Consider the following 26,830-nt stretch of genomic DNA (forward strand, 5'->3'; position numbering starts at 1 on the left):
GTCAGTGCTTTACTCTTTTTATTGTCGAATAATATTCCGTTGTATGGATATACCACATTTTGCTTATTTCAGATCATATTTTTATAGAGAGATTTGTCATTGTGCGTCAGATTTCTTATTTCTGGCCAAATATCATGAATGGCAGAGAATCTTCATTATTATCTACAAGATCCTGGTAATTCTGGAATATTTAAATTTATAATCTGAGCCTGAATGTTTTGTAATGCAACACCCCCACACCTTCTGCTTTTCCCATTTTGGCTCAATTTACTGCTTATTAATGGTATTTTCAAAGGACGAGTCAAAGACAGAATGGTAGACTATAGTAGTTTTGCTGCAATTGAGAAGTAGAAGACTAGTGGCTGTTGACTTAATAGGCATTTGGGTCTTCCCTGAATTATGAAATAGAGCTTAAGCTATCTTATTTTGTTATCTTTTAGGACCTTCCAGACTTTGGTCAGGATTAGAACATTTCTTTAGAGATGTATTATGGAAGAGTAGCTTGTACTTTCTCTGTTTGCATGGGAAACTAAGCCTTTGTAGTACTTTCAAACTCTGTTTAAATACAAGCGCTCCAGCTGTGCATTCCATGTTTAACATACTGAGTAAAATTCAGAGATTATAAGCTTTTTTAAAAGTCATTTTACGTATAAAAAAATGAGACTGTATAAAAAGTTAAGACAATTAATATTTATGAATATTAAGGCAGAGCCTCATATTTCCTAATGTCAAATAGGGAAAGCTGTTTTAATTATTCACTTAGAAATGAACCGATATTGTTCCCCTTTCTGTTGCTCTGCACATTCACTAATTCCCAGTATTATGACTTGATTCACCAGGGTTTAAATTTGCTGACTACGTGTATGGTGTTGACAGAATTACAGTATCTTCATTATTGGGAAACGAATGACTGTGTATAAGTTATATGACTTGAAAATCAAATGGTTTGTGTTTGAATTTTATTGATTGATTGATTGATTGATTGCCTGCGTTGGGTCTTCGTTGCTGCGTGCGGGCTTTCTCTAGTTGTGGCGAGCGGGGGCTACTCTTCGTTGTGGTGTGCAAGCTTCTCATTGCTGTGGCTTCTCGTTGCAGAGCACGGGCTCTAGGCGCGCGGGCTTCAGTAGTTGTGGCACGTGGGCTCAGTAGTTGTGGCTTGTGGGCTCTAGAGCACAGGCTCACGAGTTGTGGTGCATGGGCTTAGTTGCTCCACGGCATGTGGGATCTTCCTGGACCAGGGCTTGAACACGTGTCCCCTGCATTGGCAGGCGGATTCTTAACCACTGTACCACCAGGGAAGTCCTGGTTTGTGTTAGAATTTGCACTTGTTTCATTCTGAGGTGAAATCTATTCCTTGTCCCTGCTATGACACTCAATTCTGATTTACTTGTAAATAAATGTCAAGAGGTTCATTCTTGATCTAAATAAGGAATGTTGTTCAGACTTCTTACAACTTAGTCTTTTGCTTCTTTCTTTTTTTTACTTTTTATTTTCCTTTTTCCTTCAGGTTATTAATTAAGTGCTGAAAGGTTTTTAAGGGTATAATGTAACTATAATGAATTTGTTAGGTGTCCACCTCTTTACTGTAGCTTTGTCCCTTTCCAGTTAGAACAAATGTATTGAACTACTTTTAATTCTGCCTGAAGAAAATAGGAAATTTAAACCCTTCAATACTGGCTTTAGGAAGATATGATCCCATCTTAGACACTTATCAACTACAGCATGCCAAGTTCTGTATGCATATTTTGGCAACTTTCCCTCTGCTTTCTGTGATCATAGCTCTTACCCTGAAAACTCATTGCAGGGCTTAAGGAGAACTGATTCTGAGGAGGAAAACAGGCAACAGTACTGAACTCTAATGTAAACACTGCAAACTGCATTTGCTGTATTGTGCATTAGGCTGTTCTGACACAGTTCATTGCCTGAATTAAAAGCATTTAAAATTCTATGCCTCTAAGAGATAATAGAACATTTGATCAAAGAAAATAATGCTTTTTCAGGAAAAATGTTCCCAAAACACAGATAGATAACATGTTCTCCCACCTTTGACCTCCGGGTTATTTGTTCTCCCTTTCTCCAGATAGGCCATGTAATGTTGAAACTATAGTTCCTCTTAAAACATTTCCACTTAAAATTATAACCTGGCTGGATGAGACCAGAATACTCTTAGGGGACTGGTACTGTGAATTTCAGGAGTTGTTTTTGTTAGAGCTTTCAAAGGAAACCGGACTTCACATTATTCCCAATGCTACTGTGATCAGAACTTAGTTTCCTTAGAGAGTGATTTGGTCTAATCCACATATCAACTGGGAGGCCCTGGAGCTCAAGGAATGATTGGCTCACACCTCTGCTAATTCCGTGGCATGAAGAAATCCAGAGGAGGGTATATTTCTCCAGATTGCCAGAGCCTTAGCATTCTTGTGGCCCTCTCCACTTCCTGGGTTTATAACTCTAGATGTTACATGGCTGAGATACACTTGATTCACTTGGATTTGAAATGCAACCAACACTATCTTGAGTTCCATAGTGCCTTCGTTCATGAGAACAGTAAGCATTATTAGAGTTTTTGTTGAGGAGATAGAGGGGAACTCACATCAAAGCAATTCAGACAACTTTAGCTGCCCTGTAGACATCACTATTCATAAAAATACTTGTTGACCCATCCCTGTGGAGTTTCACCGACCTCTCGGCTTGTGCCGGCCTCCTGTCGTCTTGCTTACAACTCAGTCCCCTTCCTTTCTTCTTTATCTTTCCCTCTTTTCCAGAAGCAAAATAGTTCCTGCCTCTTACTTCTGTAGAGCAGCTCCCCATCAACCCCTATGCCCTATGGCCTACACCCAAGATTAAGAGTGGGGTGGGAAGGTAGGGAGAAAGGAAAAGTCAGACATTCATTCTGTTCTTATGAATAGAATATGAATATTCTTATGAATGAGAGACGTTCATTCTATTCTTAACATTGCCACTTTCTAGCCATATACCTTTGGATAAATTATTTATCTCTAAGCACCAATTTCTTCATCTTTAAAATGGGAATAACTAGATAATTATGCAAAGCATCTCTTGATGAGAGTAGCGAGTCTTAACCCAGTAGATGAACCCATGGGTCTGCTTATTGTCTTTCTTTGGGAGATGATGACTATCACTACTGATAGTGATAGTAGTAGTGGCTACCACTACTACAATAGTGGTTGGCACCACTATTCCTACTAACAACAACAATTCCAAGTGTAGTGTTTTTGAACATCCATATCTCAGTAATTACTCCTGTTTAGATTTCTCTTTTGTCCTAGAAAGCTAACACTGTGTGCCCATTCAGAATTCCTTACCAGCTTCAGGTTAATGTACTAGCCCAGGGGAATCCAAACGCCATCTTTTGATGCTTAGAGCATCAAATTAAATTTAATCACTACCTGAACACTGGTGCATTCGCTAACTTTAAGATGGTGCACAGGCAGCAATCTTTATTGAGATCCGTAACTACAACTGGCAGATGGAAATGATTAATCCAGTACTCAGATCATGTGGGAATTGGGTTCTTGCTATGCCTACCTTTTAAATTAGCTTCTACTGGTCACCCCATGATTCTCTTTATTACACAGTTCTGTTTACCGTAGTACTGACAAGCAGGCCATCCTGACATCCTATTATTATAGACATATACATGTCAAAGGACTGGCTCACTAAACAGGTAGCAAAAACAATTTCAAGCCCATAGTAAAAAGTAGACATTGAGAGGAAATAAATTGACACGGTACATATTATATGGAGCTTTGATTATCTGTTAGTGTTCGAAACAATAATAAAGTGTTTGGAATCGATCTGTTTATTAAGTGTGACAAAGGAATATAAAAAAATAAAAGCAAACTTCTTTTTCACATTGGTCAATTTGCCAATATTGAGTTCCTTCAGTTTGTCTAGAAGTTCAGTTTCTAACACACTTCATTGCCTGAATGAAAATCATTTAAAATTCTATGCCTGTAAAAGATAGTAGAATATTTGGTCAAAATTTTATCTTTGTCATCTACCCCTGAGAAGGTAAACATGCTCCAAAGTTTTCTTCACGTTTCACATATTTGTATTTGCATAACTGTAAAAGATAATAAATAAAAACATTGTTTTCTTTGTTTGCCTAGTGTGATTCCCCTAAATGGCATAGCTGGTGCTCTGCCCTGGCCTATACACACAACAGAGGATGATAATCAGGGCGTTTATTCTCACAAAGCCTGGGCGTGGCCTCAGAATTCTGTCCGACACACGTTCCAGGCAGCCCCTACCATTTGTTTTGGAAGCTTGAGTTGGAATCTGTTTGCTTTTCTTAACTGTGTTTTAAAGTTCAAGTAGAACTTGATAGTGAAGTTAATGTTCTCTTTACTAGATGCATCTCCCCATCACTTTATGGCCAGGAAAGTGCAACCATATGACTCCGTAACCATTACTTGAGTCACATTTCATGAATAGCTGTTATTGGTGCTTCCTTTTATTCATCTTTCAGAAAACTTGTTGCCTGCTTACTAGATGTCTAGCCCTGTGCTAGGCCCAAGGATGCAGAAATGAGTGTGACTTAGTTTCTGCCCTTGAAGAATGCCCTGAGGATTTCACAATGTAAGGCGGGGAGTCAATGGCAAACATCTGACCAGATCATTGCCGTGCCATGTGAAGGTAGAAACAGGAGTGTGGTCTGTGGGAGCGGCGCTGGACCCAAGTCTGCCTGCAGGACAGGGAAGATTTCCCTGGAGGCTGCATTTTGAGCTGGACACACATGTCAGTCCAGCGGCTGGCGGGAGGGTGCTGCAGGCTACAGGCCTGAAGGGCCGTGGTGTGTTACTGAGACAGACAGTCCCATTTTCAGATGGCAGAAGCTTAATGCTCCAGGACAATGGGAAAGTGCTTGTCGGTGTTCCCAGACTTGCCATTAGCAGCATCTGTACCTCAGAACATACCCACACCTGGGGTCTCCCCTTTCTCGGCCTCCCTTCCCCACAGTGACTGGGCAGTGGGCTACTCTGGGAAGGCAGGGCCAGGGTCCCTGGAATCCCCTTGCAACTCTCCCAGGACTCCTTTAGAGGGTTATGACCTGTAGTTTCAGAAATACTCTTCTGTTTATATGAGCTCTTGTCCCTCAACCCCCAACCCAAATTTAGTTCCGAGTATTTTTCCAGGGCATTCAAAATATAGAGCAGAGAGGGCAGACTTATTTCTGCATTATATTTCAGTCTTTCATTTTAGGGCTTTTTTCTCCTATTTTATGGTTTTATTAGATTATTTTCAGAGGTTCCCAGGGAATCCTGAATCCTGTCCTTGTTGAGGGGAGGAGGAATTAGTTTTGGAATTGACCGGCTTTGTCCCTCTCATCATGTTAAGTGTTTCAAGAAAAAACCATTGGGCAGGAACTTGATATCATTTGTCATAGCAGTGAAGTCTTTGACCTTAATGCTGCTGAGACCAGGGTGAATGGTCAGCTGACTTCCCGGGTAGCGTAGAGACACTTATGGGGGTTGAGATTCCTTGAATTTGATGCTAACTGATGTTCTAGAAATTCAGAGAAATGTAAAAATAAAATCATATGGAAATTTTTTAAAGTTCCGAATCCACCCCTCTAAGAATATTTTAAGGGAATCTTTTTATACCAATTCCCAGATGGCAAAAGACAAGCAGTGGTAAATAAAATGTCAGCTGTAGGGGTTCCTCAGACTGGAATACACTTTAAAACACTGCAAAGCAACTAACTAACTACTGTTCCCCACTCCCAGCAATTGGTTGTGTATTTCAGATGCATCTGGGCCAGATTTGAGTTCCTAAAAGTCCTTTTGCCCAAATGTAAGTGAAATTTGAGTTCTGCTGTGGTTACCCTAGTGTCCTGAAGTAGGTTCATGTCTCACTGTTCGGCTGTGTAAATTATGAGTGCTGTGGGACCCAGATTTAGGATGTTTTCAGTTACTGCGAACACTGTTGCTAAATGGATGTCTGCTTACCTCTGAAGAGGGCATAGATATGACTATACACACACCAGGGTGGGAGTTTATGGGTCTTGTTTATAGACACAGTGCTGGAGCGCTTCTCTTATCTGTCTTCATGTAAACTGATTATTGGATCATCCATTTCAGAGCAGTATTTGGTCTGGTTTTAGAGAACAGGAGTCCCTCTGGTAGTGTTTTGGATGACTTCACCATTTCATGGGTCCGTAGGGGCTCTTACAAGAATCAGAAATGTTGAGCTGGAAATTCACTGACACGTTAGCAAAATTAGACAACTGTTAGACTCTTGTATCAGTTGTTTCGCTCGCTTTTCTTTTGCTTGTTTTAACAAACCCCAGGAGTAGGGGATCTAACTAATAAGAAAATTTTGAAGTCACTGTGGTAGAAATATCTTGCATCTCTACCATGAATCCTGGGAAATTCAAAACAATTTTCATATGGCATCTTTCCATCAAGGGAGTAGGGTGTTTTTTTTCTTTTCTTTTCTGTAAGAAAGTACATAATTCATTTAGATAAAGTGATTTACTGAGTTTGCTACAGTGTATAGTTTTTGCTTATCAGAGATAATCTTTGGAGAGCTGAGAGTCTTCACCCAAACAAGGGTCCAGAGAAAACTCTCCCTGTTGTTTTCTGGTGATAATGTGGGCAGGGACATGCTTCCTAAATGGGAGATAGGAAGGTTGTCTTTCCACTCAGAGGCTTTATGCACCTGAGAGTTGGCCTTGACTTTCGTTACAACTGTGTTCAGATTCCCCAGAAGAGTACTCAAAAAAGATTTACTTTGAATTTCTTTGTAAAATAGGAGAACTACATTAATTGCATCTAGTAGTTTATTGAAGTGCACAGATAGCCTCAGAAGACCTAATATAAGTAGATGTCATGGAACAGATTAGACCAATTAGCTTTGGTCAGCAGTGCATGAGGAACAGTGTCTACATCTGGGATGTGACAGATCAGATTTACTTGTATTTTCTCACGACATTAGGAAGACTGAACATTCAGCACTGTTTGAGACAAACGTGATTAAAGCTGGAATTCTTGGACAGGACTTTATGGACCACTATATGGTCAAAGTATGGTTTCAAGAAGTCACTGAAACCCCAGAAACTGCATGTGAAAATTTTTTAGTTCTGAGTTGTCATCTATTATGTTCTTTCCCTGAGGGGATGATATCTTAAGACTAGAGGTGTAATTTCTAGTTTAATTACAGGGAATAATTTTGTTTCTGATTCTGTCATTAGAATTTTCCTACTCTTCTATAATGGATTCTTTAACCTGGGTTAATGGTTACTTAACCTGGGGTTTATGGGCCCTGCAATGGATGTATTTCCCTGACATGGTCAGAAAGTTTTATGTGCATATGGGGTTTTTTGGTGTGTTTGGGGGGCGGCGTTCATAACTTGCCTTAAGTTCTCAAGTGCTCTATGACTCCCAAAGGTGAAGAAAGAAGCCACTAATTTAGAGACTAGTCACTGTTCCCTCATTTGAGATGCAATCCCTTTCGCTCCATTAGCTTCACAGCTACGTGGGTTCAGTTTTGCCCATGGACTAAGTGATGACCCTTATTTTTATGTGTAAATTTGACATAGGGTTGAGAGTCAACTCTTTAAACTATTGTTTGGATTTTCAAGTTGGAAATTACTGAATACTCTTTGTATCACTTCTCCACGGGCTATTTCTTTGCTACAGTCTGTCTCACCTCTGGTCTTCAGACCATGATCACTGGACAGTTTACCCAGGGGAAAAAAACTTCAGCAGAATGCTCTTACCTTTGTAACTATAGCCTATCCTGATCTATAATTGGTTCTAAAGAGGATTTTCTTTATTTTTTCCTTCTTTTTTTTTCTTCTTCTTCTCTTCTTTCCCGCCCCCCCCCCCCCACCTCCCGCCGCTTCTTCTTTTTTTCAGCCTGAGAGAAATTAGGCACCTTAGCCAGGAATTCTTTAAGAGCTATTATGGGTATGTTCTCCCCACATTTCCGGGGCCTTTTCTACCTTCGTTCTTTTGTTGGTTGTTTTTGGTTGTCCTCTAGCTTCCCTTCAGCAAGATTTATTCAAGTGGAGGAAGGTTGCTGAGGGATTAGGTGAGCAGGTGCTTGGGGGACTCTCTGTTCCTGCCAAATGATCTTTTTAAAAAAGTATTGAGTATTTTTCTTTTAATTTCCCAATCGTCATGTCAATTCTTCTTTGCCAAATGGTTTTTGGGGCTTTGCCTGGGCCCCATGTGCCAGAGTCGGGGATTCATCTTGGCCAGACACTGCCACATATTGAAGAGGGAACCGATTCCAGGAAAGCTCAGAGAGCCATGGCTCCTAGAAATCTTTCCTTGATGGTATGAGCCAGGCCTCAACACTTTTGACCATCTGGAACATTTTGGACTTGAGCACCAATATGTGTCTCATACATATTTTTCTTTTCATTTCCTAAGGTTTTTTTTTTTAATTCTTGTTCATTTGAGATATATATTTATTACTATTTTATCTGTGAGCTCCAAGAAGAATCATATGCCTGAGGGCTGCAAAGAAAATCATCCAAAAAAGAGTTGATGTGCCCTCTGTGGGTATACATTGCTATTCTTTGTGCTCAATAAACAGTTTTGGAAAGAATAAATCTGGAAACTTTTCACATACTATAAGTGACAGAGTGTTTCTTTGCAATTTTCAAGTACTCCTGGACAAGTAATGATTTCATCTCTCCTTTCTTCACTCTCCATAGTGTATGCGTTCTGTAGTGTGCCTCTCTCTGTTTAGTTAATGCTGCAGTATGAATCTCTGCCCCTGCTCTGTTTCTACAGCCTCTCCTGTTTATAGTGGTGATCAGTCTGATTATTTCTAGATGTGGACGGCATCTCCAAAATGCTGTGAGGTAGATTCTGTACAATAAAAGAACATGTTAATTTGCTGTAGCTGTACTTGACATCATTGTTCATTAGTACTCTGCTTTTAGTACTATGCTTATGCCAATATTAAAATGACTCCCAGCTTACAACAGTTGGAGTCTTGCTCATGTGTTTTTTCACTTTTTGGTAAATTAGCTAACTAAATTCCTTTGAGCCTATTAATCAGATTTTAAAAAAACTTTTTAGGTAACATAAATTTATGAATTTGTTGTGATAAATCCATCATTAAAAAATTATCTACTCTATATCAAGCAGAGTATTAAACGTAAGACATATCTTTGCCTACTGAGTATTTGCAGTCTATTTTGAAAATTAAGACACATACACTCAGTAGCAAATGAATGAGATGGTATTATATACCATAGTGCTAATTATTCATAGAATAAGGTACTTTTGTGGCCTTGAAAAGTAGAGACAAACATCCAGTTGGCATTTACTGAGTGCCTATCGTGTGCTAAAGCATGGATATAGAAAGTTAAGTTTAGTGCCTTATTATCAGTGACTTGAGAGTACACTGTAGTAAGTGACACAGGTGTCATAAGCAGTCTCTACAATGAAAGGCAGAGATACATTGAGATCAGAGTGAGTCAGCAGCCACTGGGAAGATATCAAGTAAAGTAATCCAGCTTTGAGTGCTCTACCCCTGATGATTGTATAGATTCAGATTATAGATCTAGACCATTTAATCCTCATAAGGATTATGGCTGAGATGTACGATCATTCCCAGTGTATCACTCAGTCTGTGTCCTTTTAGCTAAAGTCCTTTTTTGTTCTTTCCCTCTCTTATCACTCTATGGTGCTCTTTGGTGAGTTCAGTTTGTTTAAATACGTGATTCTTGGGTCTTGCCTCACCCCTCTGTACAGAAAGCCAGTGTGAGACATGCTTATATGAAAGCATCTGTTCAGTATTTCTTTATTCATCCTTTTGCTTTTCTATGTGTGTGTTGACTGACCTTGGGTGATGTGCTCTGGGAGGATGTTGCTGAACCCACTGTTTCCAGATATCCTCACAGGTGCTTTTGGATGATGCTAATGATGACAGTGTAACCTACAGTAGTCCTTGATCTGCTATCAAAACTGGCCACAGTTTTCCTATCCAGACTCATGGTTTTCTTCCCTGTTTTTTCTTTTTTTGGCTCGGGACTGTGTACAATCAGTTTTTATTCTGTGTGTTCTCTATGCTTCATTTCTTTGGAAAATCCCTTCGAGCTAATAGCTGGGATGATGAAAGCACTGGCAGCTCCCCTTGGCAGCCCCTTTCCCTTAGCTTTCGGCACTTTTCTTTGGCAGAACTCACTTAACTTTATAGAGAGAGGTTGGAGTTTACCTGGAAGAGAACAAAGTCATTTCTTTGGTGATCCAGAGGGATGACATGCCCCCAGGTGATTGATTCTGTACTCCAATTTTGAACTTGGTCATTTGACTTGAAGGATAAGGTAGTCCTGAGGGAAGGTAACCTTTATTTTGCCTTTGCCAACTTTGAAAGAAAAAAGTGTTCTGTTTATTTGTATTCTGCCATTACTAGGAGCTGATTCATGTTTTGGTTGAAATTAGTGTGGGTTGAACCACACGATATAGCTATTTTTTATAGTTAAAAAATGGTCAAATATTGGCAGTATCATCTAGTTCAACCTAATATATCTAATCCACAGAATCTGAACTAGCTTATAGCTTGTTTCTGTTAATGGTGAACTGTGAAAAAGAATTCCAGATTCTAAGTGCTAAGTGATTTTAATGGAAAGCCAGTGCTAAGACTTCTCTTTGTTTCTTCCTAGGTTACTCTGCACCTGAATCCCATCTCCTCAGTCTACATTCACCACAAGCCTGTCGTGTTCCTGCTCAACTCCCCACAGCCCCTGGTTTGGCATCTGAAGACAGAGAGACTTGCAATTGGCGTCTCCAGACTTTTCTTGGTAAGTGTTTGAAACCCTCCCAAAGTGATCCTTAGCATAAGGATATAATGACCCTAAAATTTTGCAAGGCTTTTTAAAAGGCTTATTACATCGAAATAATACCAGAGTCCACAGTGTATTAAATTTGGATTTTGCTGTTAGTGATATTTGGATGGCATCGATAAGCATTCACAGAAAACAAATACCATTCACATGCCCTCTTCTGTGGATGGAGAGTCCGGTCTCTCTTGCACGATAGAGCAGGATCTGCAGTCATACTTTGTGTGGCCTGAGCTTTGGTCTCAGCTCTGAGACCGCCTCTCCCCATCCCCATAGTACCAGGAGCAATGTAAATATCGTAAGTAGCCATTAGGTGTGTGGTCTCTGACCGCAAAATAAATACGCACAAACCCATTTTATTTGTGTATAACACAGGCCTAATTTCTGATATGAGGATCTGTTTGTTGAGAAAGTAACACAGTGAGCTCCAAAATGAAAACATTTGTATTTTATAAAAAAGCTGGAACCCAGCTCTTGTGGAAGGATCCAAATATTACCTACTATTTGTAAATCATGTCCTTTTGAGTTTGCCAGAACATTCAAGTTTGCTAGTTGTGGAGAAATTGATGGGTTGTTTGGATAGAATATTTGGGGTATGATATCATGTCTGATGATGAGCAACAGTGCACTTCACAGTGATAACTCACATTGTCTATTGCTGGAGCTACGTGCTGATGTCCTCAACTGCAGAGCCTTGGACTCTTAAACCTCTCTTGCCTACAAGCAATCAAAACAAGAAGAGGCCTCAGTTAATAGTCTTCATCTTGCACAGTGAATACATTTTGCCTAATTAATGATTCTTAATTCAGTTCTGTAGTTTCTTGTCACTTGTATTTGAAGAGTACTTTTAACTCAAAGGTCCCCATTGAATAAGGTAAGAATCCATAGTCAATACAGTTAAAAAGTAGATAAATAAATGAGTAAAAAGGAGAGAAGGGAAAGCTCCCCTTTATAGAAGATTACCAATCAATTGATATAGAATGAATGATGGAGTTAGAAAATCATCAATTGGTAACCATCACAGTAAAAGTTGATTAGGCAAGAGTCATCAACAGATACTAGATCTAGTGGTGGTGGAGGGAGTTTGAGGAACAGTATATTTACATGGTCTTAAATTAATTATTATTCTAGCCAAAAATGCATATGATCTGAGTCTAATCATAAGGAAACACTGGAGAAAACTAAATTGGGTGACATTCAATAAAATAACTTGGCCCGTACTCTGCAAAAATGTTAGTCATGAAAGACAAAGAAAGACTGGGGAGCCATTCCAGATTGAAGGAGGCTAAAAAGACACATGTGATCCCTGGTTAGGGAGTGGCACCCTTGCTATAAAGGACATTATAGGGACAGTAGGAGAAATTGGAATTGAGCCTATAGATTAAAGTATTGTATCAATGTTATATTTCATAGATTTAATAATTGCACTTTTCTTATATAAGAGAATATCCTTCTTAGGAAACATAATACACTTAAGCATTAAGGGTTAAAGGGCCAAATAATTCAGAAAAAAATTAATGTGTAGATAGAATAATAAAGCAAATATGGCAAGGTGTTGAAAACTGGGGAATCTAGTTAAAGAGTGTACATGAGTCTTTGTACTATATTTGCAACTTGGTAAATGTGAATTATTTTCAAAATAAAACTTTTTTAAACTCAAAAGTACATTTATAAGATAAGAGTTACTAATAACTTAAATTATAGCCTTTTCTGAGAATTGAAACTCTCATTACTTCTAAATTTAAAAGTCCAAAAGTCAGAATTAGTTGTTATTACTATTATCAGCACATTTATTTAGCACTTAGTACATTCCAGGTATTGCATAAGTGCTCTAATACTTTATCTTATTTAATTCTCATAATAACCCTGTGATGATTTACTCCATTTTACAGATGCATTCACAGATGAGGAACTAAGATTTAGAGAGGTTAAGTAGTGACCCAAATCACTTGGCTAATTACTGGCAGAGTTGAGACTCAAACCCATATAGGACTTAACTCTACAAGCTCTTATGCTAAACTGGCTCCCTTCATATTTATAAGCATTGTCAATCTCCTGTAATTAAAGGCATTTGTGATAGTAAGACTAAGGGCCATGATTATAAAGTCATATGCTCATTTAGCCATTATCGTGCAGAGCTGCACCGTCCAATACTGTAGGTACTAGCTGTGTGTAGCTATTTAAATTTAAATTAACTAAAATCAGAGGACTTCCCCGGTGGTCCAGTGGGTAAGACTCCACACTCCCAATACAGGGGGCCCAGGTTACATTCCTGGTCGGGGTACTAGATCCCACATGCATGCCACAACTAAGAGTCCCCATGCCACCTAAAGATCCTGCATGCTGCCACTAAACATGCTGCAACGAAGATCCTGTGTGCCGCAACTAAGACCCAGCGCAGCCTAAATAAATAAATAAATAAATATTAAATTTTTTTTTTAATTAACTAAAATCAGAAATACAATTCCTTAAGCACACTAGTCATTTCGGAAGCTCGATAGCTATGAGAGGCTAGTGGCTACCACATTGGGCAGGTTATAGAGAGGTTATGAGCAAAGGCTTTGCCTACCCTGGTTTGAATCCAGACAGAACCTGGGAGAAGTATTTAATTTCTCTAAGCCTGACTTTCCTCAGTTGTAATATGGGGATGATAATAGTCCCTACATCATGAGGTTGTTTTCTTGATTAAGTGAGATTACATGTAAAACATTTAGTATGGGACCTGGCACTGATAATTTCATAAACATTACCTACCATTTTTGTTGCTATTTATTATTAGTCATAGTAAAGCATACTTGGGAAGGATGTTGAATTTACATTTCTAATTATGAAATGTCTAGCTTGGCCGACCCCAGATTGAAAGGAGTTCCCATTTCTCTGGGCTGTAGGTCCAGATGAAAAGTGTGGGCCACATATATTATAGTTGTACTGATCACTTTCTGGATTCTTTCTTCAGACTGCCTCTCTGTGACTTTTAAGGGAAAGTATCTTACTCCTAGTTATTATTTATTTGCTTTAATTTTGTTTAATATCTGTAAGAACTGCTTCTTGGCCATCAGCTTAAGACGCACTAACAATGAACCACAGGAGACGGTTTTAGTAAACAATTGAACATCAACCCTATTTGGAGTTTATGCCATGTAAGGAGATTGTAGATCAAGTGATAAATCTCAAATTACCAACACAAGGGAGGCAGCACTGGGAGAAGTCAAGGATTTAAGTTGTGGGACACATGAACTCTGCCTTGCTGTCCAGCAGGCCTTCTTTAGGAAAAATGGTTTTCTCTCTCTGTGCATTCCCTCATGGCCTGGAAGAGATGGTGGAGCATCTGTTGTTCATTCAGGTTCTCAGATCGTTAGACGACGAGTGATACAAGTTCTCTCACAAGCTGGGCAGCTCTCCCTAATAGAGACTGTGCTGAAAGAAAGAAGGCAAGGCAAGCTCTTCCCTTGGTCTCTGTAACTTGAAATGAATGACTTGACAGCCATTGCAGCAGAGGGATCTGGATAGAAAATCAGTGGTGTGTTTCACTTATCCATTTATTGTAGTTAAGAGTTGAAGGTTAGGGATAAGATAACTAAATTATTTTACATAAAGTGTTTCATCCAAACACTTCGGAAGGCCCATGGAATCTTTGGAAACTGAGGCTTAGCCATTTCCATCAGTGTCTTTTCCAAGGTTACCTGGAGAGCTTAAGGGAGCTGAGGAGAGAGGGTGGGTCCCCTGACTCTCAGTCGAGGATGTGTATGTCCTTGCTTCCTCCTTTATATATTGCTGAAGGATTTGCATTACTGTCCTAAAGCTGTCTTTACTTTCTGTGTAGAGTTACAATACTTTAACAGTTATTTTAAAAATTTTAAAAAAATTTTTGGCTGTGCCGCGCAGCTTGTGGGATCTTAGTTCCCCAACCAGGGATTGAACCCGCATCCTCAGCAGTGAAAGCACACAGTCTTAACCACTGGACCACCAGGGAATTCCCAACAGTTATTATAATTATTTTTAAGTAGGGTTGTGAGAAAAGTTCTAGTAATGGCATCTACTCATCTATCAGGGTGAACCTTTTAAGTTGTCATGTCTGCATTATTATAACTGCCCAATTTAAAAAAGGAAACCTTTCATAATTAGTTAGCAGGACCTTGTGTTACTCAAAATGTCTCAGCCACCCACGAGGGTGACTGAAAACATGATATTTTAATACCGTCTGAAAAAGGTATCTGTTTTCTACTGTCAAATCTTTTTAGTCCTTCTCTTGATTCCACAGTGCAGGCAAGAGGGAGTATGTCATGTAGGGAGAAAGTGGGATTGAGTTTCCTCTGCAAGTGCAGTTCCTTTATCTGGTTGTTCTGGTTACCCAGGAAATGGGAATGGATGAGAGTGGTTATCTCAGGCTGAGTGTGAAGTAGTGGATCTTTGAGTATGTCACACACACACACACACACATATACACAGGCGCGCATGCGTGCAGTGGAGTTCTCACAGCCTCATAGGTTTTCTTTTGCAGGGTGTAGGGATAGCCCAGAGAAAATTGGGTAGGTTAGAGTTATCCTTCAGAGCAATCAGAAATAAAAATAATCCTACTCTCTCAGTCTGTCATGTTGAAACTACAAGTAAAACTCTCTTAGAAGGATCATCTAAGCTTATTTTTATTTATGCAATTATTTCTGCATCAAAGAAGAAGTATGGTAGCTCAACTGTGTAATAGACGTCTGAACTTTTAACTTGAGGTTGCTAAAAAAAGATTAGGAAGAGCCACAGTACCAGATTGTCTTTAAAAACATGCTACAATTTGAATAGACATTTCTCCAGAGAAAAAACACAAATGGCCAATAAACACATGAAAAGATGCTCAAAATCATTAGTCATTAGGAAAATGCAAATTTAAAACCACAATGAGAATCCACTTCACACCCACTAGGTGGCTATAATAAAAAAGGCAGATAAGAACAAGTGGTGTTGGGGATATAGGGGAATTGGAACTCTCATACATTGCTGGTGGGAAGGTAAAATGGTGCTTTGGAAGACAATTGGGCAAAACATATGTGCATAGAAAAACTTGTCCACAAATATTCATAACAGCATTATTCATAATAATAAAAAAGTGCAAACAACCTAAATGTCCATCAACTGATGAACGGATAAAAAAGTGGTATATCCATACAATAGAATTTTATTTGGCCATTAAAAGGAATGAAGTATGATACATACCGAAACATGGACGGACCTTGAAAACATAAATAAAAGAAGCCAGATGCAAAAGGCCACATAGTGTATGATTCCATTTCCATTTCCAAAACAGGCAAATCCATAGAGATGGAAAGTAGATCAGTAGTTGGCAAAGGATAGTGGGAGGGGAAGATGGGAAATGACTACTAACGGTATGAAGTTTCTTTGGGCGGGGGCGGGGGGAGTGATAAAAATTTTGTGAAATTAGGTAGTGGTGATTATTACCACAATTGTGAATACACTAAAAACACTGAATTGTACAGTTTAAAAGGATGAATATTATGATGTCTCAATAAAGTGAATTATAAGGATGAATTATAATATATAATCATGTTTATGTAGTTTATATAATAGAATTATAATAAGGTTGAATTATATCTCAATAAAGCTCTTAGAAAAAAAACTTGCTGCAGCATTCTTTTCAAAAGTGATGTTGTAAAATCAGTGAACCAAACTTTAAAATCATTTTACTTTATTCCATGATTTTTATTAAAAAAAATCTTGCTTTATTTGTATTACAAACCTAAGCACTCTCTCCTGAAAGGTCTACAGACTTAGAACCCTAGGACAAGCAGAAATTCTCTAGATGAGACCCTAATGCCTGGCTTCTAATAACATGAAATGTCTAATCCAGGGGCCTTTGCAGCCCTTTGACATGAGGCTTGTTGCTTTGCATGCTCGTGAGGGGGAAAATGTATTTTAAGATTAGGAAAGTCTCAAGAAATAAGCAGCAACTTCTTCCAACCTCATTCACTGTTGGGATTACAGTACTATGATTTATTTTTCCCAGCCATTTATCAGTAAAATCAGGAAAGAAATGCATGTAAATGTGTGTGTGTTTGAATGAAGGTGGGGAGTCGAAGGGGATATTGGTCTTCGAGGTAGAGTTTCCAATATTTGGGGCATACTTATTCTAAAAAGTTATTCATTGTTTATCTGAAATTCAGATTTAACTAGGTGTCCTGATTTTATCTGGCAGTTCTACCTAGAGGTAACTCAGATTTTTGTTTCTAGTTAACACTCTGGCCTGGGTGTCAGGAGGCCCAAGTATTTGTCTTTGGTTCTGCCACTAACCAGTTATATACATCAATCACCGGACAAAATCACTTAACTACCCAAGCCTCAGTTTCCTCATCTCTAAAGTGAGGAGGTGGTACTAGTCAATCTCCGAAGTTCCTCCCAGCTTTCAAACTCTCATTCTTTAATAGTACAACTGCTACATATTATATCCCAGTTTAACTGGAAACAGAAAATGGTAATCTGAACATTGCCTCTTCAGCAAATCCAAGTAAATATCAGAGTAGGGCAATTGAAATAAATGAGAGAAACCAATTGCTATGCTCTTGGCTTTGGATTAAAAACAAATAAAAATTTAACCCTAATGAAAAATGTAAATTAATACCAGGAACATGCTTAATATTTAAAACCTTGTTTTGTGTTTTTGAGTGGGGTGGGTGGGTGAAGAAGCTGAGGTTGCCAAAATCAGTTTATTCCTTTCACTTAAACTTGGGGGGGAAAAGGTCCAAATATGTTGGGGCTCTGCCACCAAACCACAGGCAGTTCTCTGGTCTGCACTGCAGTTTGGATGACTAACAAGGCTCAGTGAAAAACAAGTGCTATTTGTTTTCCTGTGCCCAGTATTTAACTGGAAATCAGAAGGCGAAATTTCCAATCAGTTGTTAAATAGCCCCAGATGTGTGCTTAGCGCTGCTCTAGGAAGGGACATGCACGGCCTGTACCACAGCGCATGTTCAGAAATTCCTTTTCTGAATCCAAGTGATGTGTAACTGGACACGGAGCATCCAAAAATGCCCTCTGAATAACTCAGACATTCAAGTTTGCTTGTGGAGGAGGGAACTTTTGAAAAATTTCTGTATTCTCTACTGTGTTGCATTTAAAAACCTGGAAATGATTTTTTTTTTTTTTTTTTCTTTTCGAACTTCCTCCTTTCTCTTGTTTGGCAGTTCTCCCCATATTTAGAAAAACATGACATTAGCATACCTGTTATGACGGTTTCTGTATCTACTTGTTCATTCGTCCAACACCCAGTTTTCAGTGCCTGCTGGGAACTGTGCTAAGTGTGGAGGCTCCAGAGAGAAATGGGGTGGATTGCCCTGCCCTCAAGGAGCTTCCCGTGATGTGGGAGAGATGGTTACGAGACTGGGAAGTACCACCGTTGGATCCTGAAAACTGGAGAAAATGAGAATCCTGTTATTCCAAGTGCAGTTAAGGCAGCTGCTTCTGTGAAACTGACCGGGGAGCAGCATGTGGTAGAGGGCTCAGGGTTGCAGACCCAAGCACGGCTTTTTGCTCAACCAGAAGTGTCACCCCTATATATAGGAGTCTGAATATACCATTTTGGATTTTCCAGTGAGGTCTTTCCCCACATAAATTCTCTCTTAAAGGCAGATTAAATAACTAAATGTTTCAAGATTGGTTCTTCCTTTTTCTTTTTTAAAAATATCTCTTGTGGAATGACTCACTGTGTCCTGTGGGATATTCCAAGTGGTTGTGTACCAGGCATTTTTGTTCCAGAGGCTGCTTATCTCTTGGTTTTGTGGCTTGTCCATAAGAGCCTTAATTATAAGGGGCTTGATCCTCTCATGAACTAGGGTCGGTCAACTACCATATTTCCTAGGAGTGAGTTTCTGGCCCTTTTGTGGTGAGAGAGCTCTTCCTAAATGTCACTGAGGTAATTAGAGCGTTGGAAAGAGTCCAGTTTGGGCTGGTAATCCTGGTCCAGAAAGAGTTTTTGAAAGACTTCCTAGGATTTATCCTAACTCGTTGTATTAAAGCTGATGAATGTTGTCAGTGAGTGGCCCCTTGGCCTTAGGAGGTTTGCCTGGGTGTATTCTTCCTGATCAAGACATCCTGTCCTGAAGGGTTCACGCAAGCATGGACTTTTCCTGCCTCTGCTGGACTTGCTTTGTCATGGCTCTGTGGCGGAAGGTTGATGTTTTTTTGTGTAGAGTCCCATGCTGCCCTTTAAGGCTTTACTGCTAAAGGCTGATCGGGTAATCTGATGAATCTGCCCTTCCCAAGCATTGGGCAATTGTATCAAATGTTACATCTCTAGTGCCCTTGGTTAATGTGATGGACAGCCTCCAGAGAGCTGTTTGGTAGAAAAAGCAAATGTTTTGTTAAGAGAGATTGCAGAATATTTTTTTCATGTCATGGGATGGGGGAAATCTGTCTCCTGGGAAATTCTGGTGAGACTGACTTGAAAGCTCATTGGCGTTGCCTTGGTCCTCTCATAAATTGCAGACAGTGAGGCCCTTGGTAAGCGTTCCCCACAGTAGCTGACATTCCTTGTCTCTGAAAATGACTGCAGGATGGCCTGACTCCTTCCTAGGGAGAGTCGTTGGGTTTATTTGAGGCAACCCAGTTCTGGCATTTCAGGCCTCCGTCGTCCAGCTCTCTGGCTTGGGAGCAGATTTCTTCAGGGGAGGAAGAAGCCCCTTTAGTCTTCCTTATTTCTTTGTCCAGAGTGGAACTTCTATCTCAGGATCTGCCTTTGCCCTTGATCCTTATACCCTGTCCCCAGATGGCCTAGGGTCTTTGTCGCAAACTTTTAATGCCCCTGGACCAAGGAGTCATCACTGGTTTGCTTCCTTCTGCCTTGTCCTTTTTGGGTGGTGAATGACATAGCTGCGATACTAGGAAGCAGGTTGTACCTGGAAGTCAGGGGCTTATCCATCTGCCATCTCTGGCAAAAGCCCACAGTGGCCACTGCCCATTTGATCTCTAATTTTCATAACAAGCCTATGAAGTAAGTACTCTTATTATCCTCATTTTAAGATGAGGAAACTGACACAATGAGAGGTTGAGTTAACTTGTGCATGGTCACACGGTGAGTGGTGGCTATAACCTGTGTAAAGTGCTTAGAATAGTGCCTGGCACAAAGTAAGTGCTCAATAAATATTAGCAAAAATAATAATAAAAAATATATATATATTTTTTAATGATGGGGATTAGTAGTTTGGACTAGACTCCCCCTACTTTCTCCCTTTACATCACATATCCCAGATTTTGACACTGGGATTGAATGAAGTTATACTTTGAATGGGAGTAATAGGTGAGGCAGGGATATTAGATATTTTTTTAATAAATTTATTTATTATTTATTTTTGGCTACATTGGGTCTTCGTTGCTGCATGCGGGCTTTCTCTAGTTGCGGCAAGTGGGGGCTACTCTCCGTTGTGGTGCACGGGCTTCTCATTGCAGTGGCTTCTCTTTTTGCAGAGCACAGGCTCTAGGCGTGCGGGCTTCAGCAGTTGCAGCATGCGGGCTCAGTAGTTGTGGCTCACGGGCTCTAGGGCACAGGCTAAGTACTTGTGGCGCACAGGCTTAGTTGCTCTGCGTCATGTGGGATCTTCCCAGACCAGGGATCTAACCCGTGTCCCCTGCATCGGCAGGTGGATTCTTAACCACTGTGCCACCAGGGAAGTCCAGGATATTAGATTTTAATTACCCACTGTCATCTGGTCCAGGGCTCTCCTTTGCAGAGGAAGATACCTAGGATAAATAATTTTCCCCAAGACCTAGATGTGGGAGGTGGTCCTGACCACATCTGACTGTACATAATGACAGTATTCCTAGACACCATGTGAAGCTTCTGAAATAGTGCTGCAGTTGCTCTGCCAATGGCTGGAAGTGAGCTATAGTGGCTGCTGCCTTAAAAGTAGCAAAGCATTCTAAAAGTGATTAAACCCCCCAGGTGTTTTGAGCCCCTCTTTCCCTGTTTCCTTTCCCCCTTTGCTTGGAGCCCTTGCCATTATCCCTCAGTCACAGATAGTGCAAGGAAGGTAGTTGGGTGACCCTTCTGAAGGACGTCATTCGGGTAAGGATTTAAAAACTGCTTCTTGGCTGCTTTCCCAGCAATATTGTGTTCCTGGGCTCCTCTGGTTGTCCTGTCTCTGGATCAGCTCCACCAGGATGCCCTGCTTTAATATCTGCATCTGTTCTTAGCCCTCTGGGGATCATTTCTTCATTGCTGTTAAATGTGTTCAGTTCAGCCGTCTCGGCTTCGGCATAGGAGATCACCGTAGTCGTCTTCAGAGACTGTGAAATGTAGACTGGAAAATGGGGGTGGGCACAAATACACGGCCTGCCTTTGGTTGAAAGCTAAGCTTAGGAAGTTCAAGAGGGCTCCAAACAGTTGTTTTGGGTTGGAGGCCCCACCTTCATCTTGCCCCCCAAGGAAATGTCCTTTAGAACCCTTTTCCCCCAAAGTGTTCTTAGATCTGTGGTTTCTGGGCCAGAATATGCAGCTCCATTTCTCTTGGGGCCTACATCAGCCATTCACAGAAGCTGTCAGTCAGGGGTTATCCAGAAAAAGGGGACCAGCTGTGGGTATATACGGGGAGAGGTTTATTGCAGGAAATCAGCTTATGACACTGTTGGGACAGGCAAGGTAAGTCAGAAACCTGTAGGGCCGGTAGTCAGGAAGGGCAGCCAGAACTCTCTGGCAGGAGCCGAAGCTGCTGTCTCCAGGTGGGATTTCTTCTTCCTCAGGGAAGCCTCAGCTCTGCTCGTAAGGCCTTTCAACCGATTGATCAGGCCCACACGGATTATCTAAGATAATCTCCCTTACTTAGAGCCACCTGATTGTGGACTTTAATTATATCCACAAAATACTTTCACAGCAACAACTAGATTAGTGTTTGATTGGATAACTGGAGACTATAGCCAAGCCAAATTGACATATAAAACTGAACGTCACAGAAGCACTTGTATTTAAAATTTTTACAGCCTGATGTTCTCGTCATGCTAGATCTACTGTAGTCTCTGTTCGATCATTTTCAGATTCTTTGGCAGTTTTTGTTGCTGTTGTTGTTTACTATAGCAGATCTCTCTTCTTCCAGCCAAGCAGTTTTTTGCTTCCATAACAGTCACTACGATTTTCTGTCTGCCCCTTCCATTCCCTTTCTTCTCCACTTTCACCAGCATAGCTCCTCCAGCTTCTGGGGAAGGTGGCGGGGAGAGAGAGAAGGAAACAACCTGACCGGGAGACTGTGCAAGAGGTAGAGAAGGCACAACCCGCTCCTCTGCCTTACTGCTTTCCCCTGTCACTCTTGTAAAAGCCTGGGTTTGTATTGCATTGTTTCTGGAGTCCTGCAGGCGCAGTTTGAATGTGCACTCATCCCTTGCTAAAATTACGTAATCTGGGGCTTTACCTAACCTCTCAGAAGAAACTCTGACAACAGTTTCTTCAGTTGTCAGATGTGAGGATTCAGAATCTATGAAACATGCACTAAATGATCAGTAAGTGCCTGTGGGACCTTCTCTCCCAGTGTTCTATTCATCCAGGGTCCAGGGGCTCCTGTCTACCCTACTCTACTGATTTCTTGAGCTTAGTAGCAACTACTTCATGGAGGTGGAGTAGAAAGAGCTCTCGAGTGAGAAATGAGGTGTTTGGTTCTGTGGTCAATCCTGCTTTCTACCAACTCTGTGCCTCAGGCAGATTCTTTAGCTTCTCTGAGCCTCAGTTTCCTTGTCTGCAAAATTGAACTTAGATTGTCAGTCTTGATGAAGAGGAACTCTGTAAAGAGAATTCTAGGTACCTATTTGGAGCCAACTGTTTGTAAAATTCAGTTCGTGCCCTTGAACCTGGGTTGGCAGATTGGATGTAACTTAAAAGAAAAATAGAAGAAAGAATCCTTCTTAGTGAGGGATTTCCCAGAAGTACACTTGGAGGGCCACAATAGATTGAGGATCATGGCAAGTACTGGTAATGATGCCAACATTTTATTGTTTTTTTCCTGAAAAACACCCTTTAGATGATAAATACACTTTAAATTTTGGGTCAAGCTCCTTCTAACATCATGCTGCATTGGAAGATGGGGAAGGATAAATTTAAGAGTCTCAAGAGATGATTTTGTAAGGTCATTGAGGATCCCTGTGTGGCCTGGGGCTCTACTTTGGAAAACTCTATATTATAATGCAGCTTATGCTTCATTAATTTGGTAACCTGTGGGGACTGAGTTCATCTTTCAGATGCAGTGAGTTATTTTGCTTGTCTTTGTGTATATATGTATTTACATATACTATTGTTTTTGTAACATTTCCATGGGAGATTAGAGTATTGCTTTTGTACTGGCTCGCGTTCAAGTTTGTGCGTGTTTCTATTTGGAGGGTAGCATCTCAGAGCTTTCCTCTTGGACATGTGTAAACATGTAGGGCATTAAGAACAGAAGGCACTTTCAATCCTTTATTCTTTATATTTCAACAGGAATAAAAATTAAAAGCAGAGAATGATCATCATGAATGTTTTGAGAAAAATTGTTGAATATATTTTAATTCATTTTATTGGACAGAGTAATATGGTTGTGGATACAAAATTAAAACATCCAAGAATTTTTAAATGGTTGCATGGATTTGTGTTTCTTGAGTGCACTACTGGCAGAGACCACAATCGCATGGCTCATGAATATGTAGCTTTGCGAATTATGACTGTAGGTTCATGGGCATGGAAGTTATTATTTCTTTAAAACAAACTTTGAAAAAAACATTGAGTCATGATATATGGTTAGTAGAAAAACATGTTTCAGATCACATTTCATATCATGAGACTTTGGAGGAACTAGGCAAGCACAGTCCTCCGAGGAATTGGGGTAGGGAGAACGTGTGATTTTCCTCTTTCAGAATGTAGGGTTCCATCCTCATTTGGGAGGTAAATATTTCAAGACTGTTCCAGCACTTTATGTGAGTTTGTTTTTGCTGGACTTGGTGCACAAAATACATCAAAGCATAATCTCCTCAATGCCTTTCTGTGTGGGCACTGTTACGAGTTCTCAGGCCAATCTGCATAGATCCTACTTATACATAAACCTAAACTCTAGAGAAATGCCTATTCTACTTTACCATAAGTCTTTTTTTCCCCTAGAATTGAACTAGCAAATTCTTGGCATGGCAGGTGTTTCTGAAATGCCCATGTGTTTTTCGTTGCTTTATTTGTTTTTCTTGTTTTGCTCTTCCTGTTCTCCTAAGCAGGCATCTCCAGAAAGAGGTGTGTCTGCAAGAGTCAAGAAAAAGGAATAGGAATAGTAAAGGTTGGGGGTAGGGCAGGACAGAAGAGGGAGAGGAGCTGATCCTGATTGTGCAAGTGTTGAACTTCCGGCACTACCAAAGTCACGTAAATGTGCGAAGTTGCGTGTGCGAGTTAAAGCAGCCTCACGGAGCTGTAACCTGAATAGCAGGCGCTCACCCAAGCGATAACTCAGGCTCCAAATGGACCACAGCCCAGCTATTGGGTGTGCATGCGTGTGTGTGTGTGTGTGTGTGTGAGAGAGAGAGGGAGAGAGAGAGAGAGAGCTTGATTCCTGGAACAGATTTTCCTCTGAGACTTCAGCAAGCATTTCTTCATCATTGGGGAGCTATGGCTCCTCATTCCGCAGGGCCCATTTCCATCTTTTTAGATACAGAAGAAGATGACTCCGAAAATAACTTGGCTTTACTCTCACCCTCTTAGCTTTTCTTTTAACCAGTGCAGGGGAGAAAATTCTTGCTTGTTCTCCAAGCAGTCCTATTCACGCTTTACAAAGATTGGAGTTTACATAATATTTTTTATCTATGGCCCAGAGCAGTGATCCTCAAGTATGCCTGGGAATCATGGGGTAGTGGGCAGAGGATTATAACGCAGTTGCCTGACCCTACATTCCCACCCCACCCTGGAACCTGCACTTTAACATACTTCTGTCTGTGATACACTGATCTGAGGATCCCACTTCGGGAAGCAGTGAGATTTCTTCTTAACACTGGTTTTACGACGTCTTCAAAATCTGGTGTGTGTTTTACATTTATGACACAGGTCAATTTAACTAGCAACATTTCAAGCTCTCAATGGCCAGTGGCTACTGTACTGGACAGCCGTAGAGCCAGGAGAGCCTGCCCTGAGCCCCTGGCAGACACATGATTGACCATGGCACTCATTCCCCTTTCTCCACTGCTCCTGAATATGACCTCAGAATTCTTCCCAGCACAGAACTTTAGGTAGCCACTGCCAATTAATGGGAACTCAGGATTCATACATTCACTTAATACTTATTGAGTGTCTTTTCTATACCCAACACTGCGCTTGGGATATGCCCATAAACAAAGCAGGCTAAAATCCCAGCCTCTGAAGGAGCTTACATTCTAGTGGGAGGAGATGGGCTATAAGCATAATATATGAGTAAATCACACGGTAGTTTAGAAGCTGGCTATATTATACTCTAATCTAGAAATAAGAACATGTAAAGCAGGTGTGAGGGAGTCAGAGTGCTAGAGTGGGGGCTGCCGGGTGGTTGGATTGTAATTTTAAATAGGCTCCATCGAGAAGGTAACGTGTGAGTAGACATGAAGGAGATGAGGGGAAACTTCAGAGGAAACTCAGCTGCCACCCATGCAATTACGTGTGGCCCGCGTTTTCATCTGGGAGCATGGACGAGGTGGGAGGAGGTGGGTAGGACTAGGTGAGGCCTTACAATATGGCATTATCCTCAGCAAAGATGCTCTCTCCCTCCTCACTGAAGACCACATCAGCTTGGGGGAGGCCGCAGAGAGACTGTGAGGCAACCGCCAGGCCTCTGAGTCAGCTGATGTGCTGAGATAAGTGCTAAGACGAAGAGCCTCAGTTCCAGGAAAATGGTGTCTGCACCCATTAGGTGGCATTTGGTTCCCTTCACTGAGGCTTGGGAGACCAATCTTGAGGCTTCAGTGGGTCTGCTTAGGACTTTAAGAGTTAAAGCTTAAACGCAGGTGTGGAAACAAAAGGGCCGGTTGCCTCTTTTGCTTGTTTCTTGCTCTTTTGGACAAGGTTGTTGAATCTGATCCAGAAAAAATAATAAACTTGGCTCTTGTTGCCTAGCCGTAAGTTCTTGTAATAAAACTCCCAGCGCTGGCAGAGAGAGTAATGTTCTGCTTTTTTAAAAAGTCTGGTAGCATAACCAGAATGTAAAATACAAATGCTGTGCGTGGTTTCAGTAGGGAAGAGCAGTCGGGAGAAGGGGTGGCTCAGTGTGCATTTTGAAGCCTGGGGCTTGTTGGACAGTCAGGTGCTTCACGTTTGCCCCTTCAATGGATGCTTGCTAAGATTCAGGATTCTCAGAGCCCAGGGCTCTGTTTGTTCCCACAGGAAGATGTTTGTCATGTCAGGGAATGTCAGAGGACTGGGTTTTAATTAGCGAGCAGGAGGAAAGTTTAGTGGATTCTGCGGGGAGACATGGAACTACTAAATGATTTAATAATTGGTTTTTAGGTGGAGCTATTAGATGAAAAATCAAATACTAGCTTTAAAGCCTGGCTGAAAGATCATTTCTGGGCAGTGAGGGAAGTAAGCGTTGTGAGAATGAAGAAATTATGGCATAGCCTTTCCTGTAAGTAACACCATTGAGCTTTCATTCAACAAGCAATTACTGAGTCCCTGCTTTGTGCCCAGCACCTTGCCAGGCCAGGAGATTCAGAACAAACTAGGCGCTCTCTTGGCCTTCAAGTGATTGTCAAGTGGGGTGGCAGGTTTGCTGGTAAATAATAGCAGTTCATGCGAGAGAAGGGCTGGGCTAGTGGTGTGCACAAGGCACGGAGGGTAGCTCCATCCCGAGGAAAGAAAGGGAGTCTGGGAGGTTTTACAGAGAAAGTGAAAACCTGTGGAGGACAAGGAACGGTTACCAGGCGAGCAAGAGGGGGTGAGCAAGCCAGGTGGGGAACAGGATGTAAAAAGACCCAGGAGATCTGAAGCAGCATGATGTGTCCTGCCATTGTGAGTGGTTCCATATGGCAAGTACTTGGGAGAGTGGTGGGAAG

The 26,830-nt window shown here is 40.9% G+C and overlaps 1 protein-coding gene across 14 annotated transcripts in view; it reads left to right on the plus strand.

Annotated features, from left to right (window-relative positions):
• TGFBR3 (transforming growth factor beta receptor 3) overlaps window positions 1-26,830 on the plus strand; it is a 198,569-nt gene that overhangs the window by 113,212 nt on the left and 58,527 nt on the right. For all 14 annotated transcript variants that reach the window (XM_082476818.1, XM_082476814.1, XM_082476817.1 and 11 more), the window contains one exon: window positions 10,649-10,786. In XM_082476818.1, the coding sequence (XP_082332944.1) occupies window positions 10,649-10,786 (138 nt within the window). The remainder of the gene's footprint in view (window positions 1-10,648; window positions 10,787-26,830) is intronic.

Source organism: Balaenoptera physalus (genome assembly GCF_965194825.1).
Source record: "Balaenoptera physalus genome assembly, chromosome: 1".
Classification (NCBI taxonomy): Eukaryota; Metazoa; Chordata; class Mammalia; order Artiodactyla; family Balaenopteridae; genus Balaenoptera; species Balaenoptera physalus.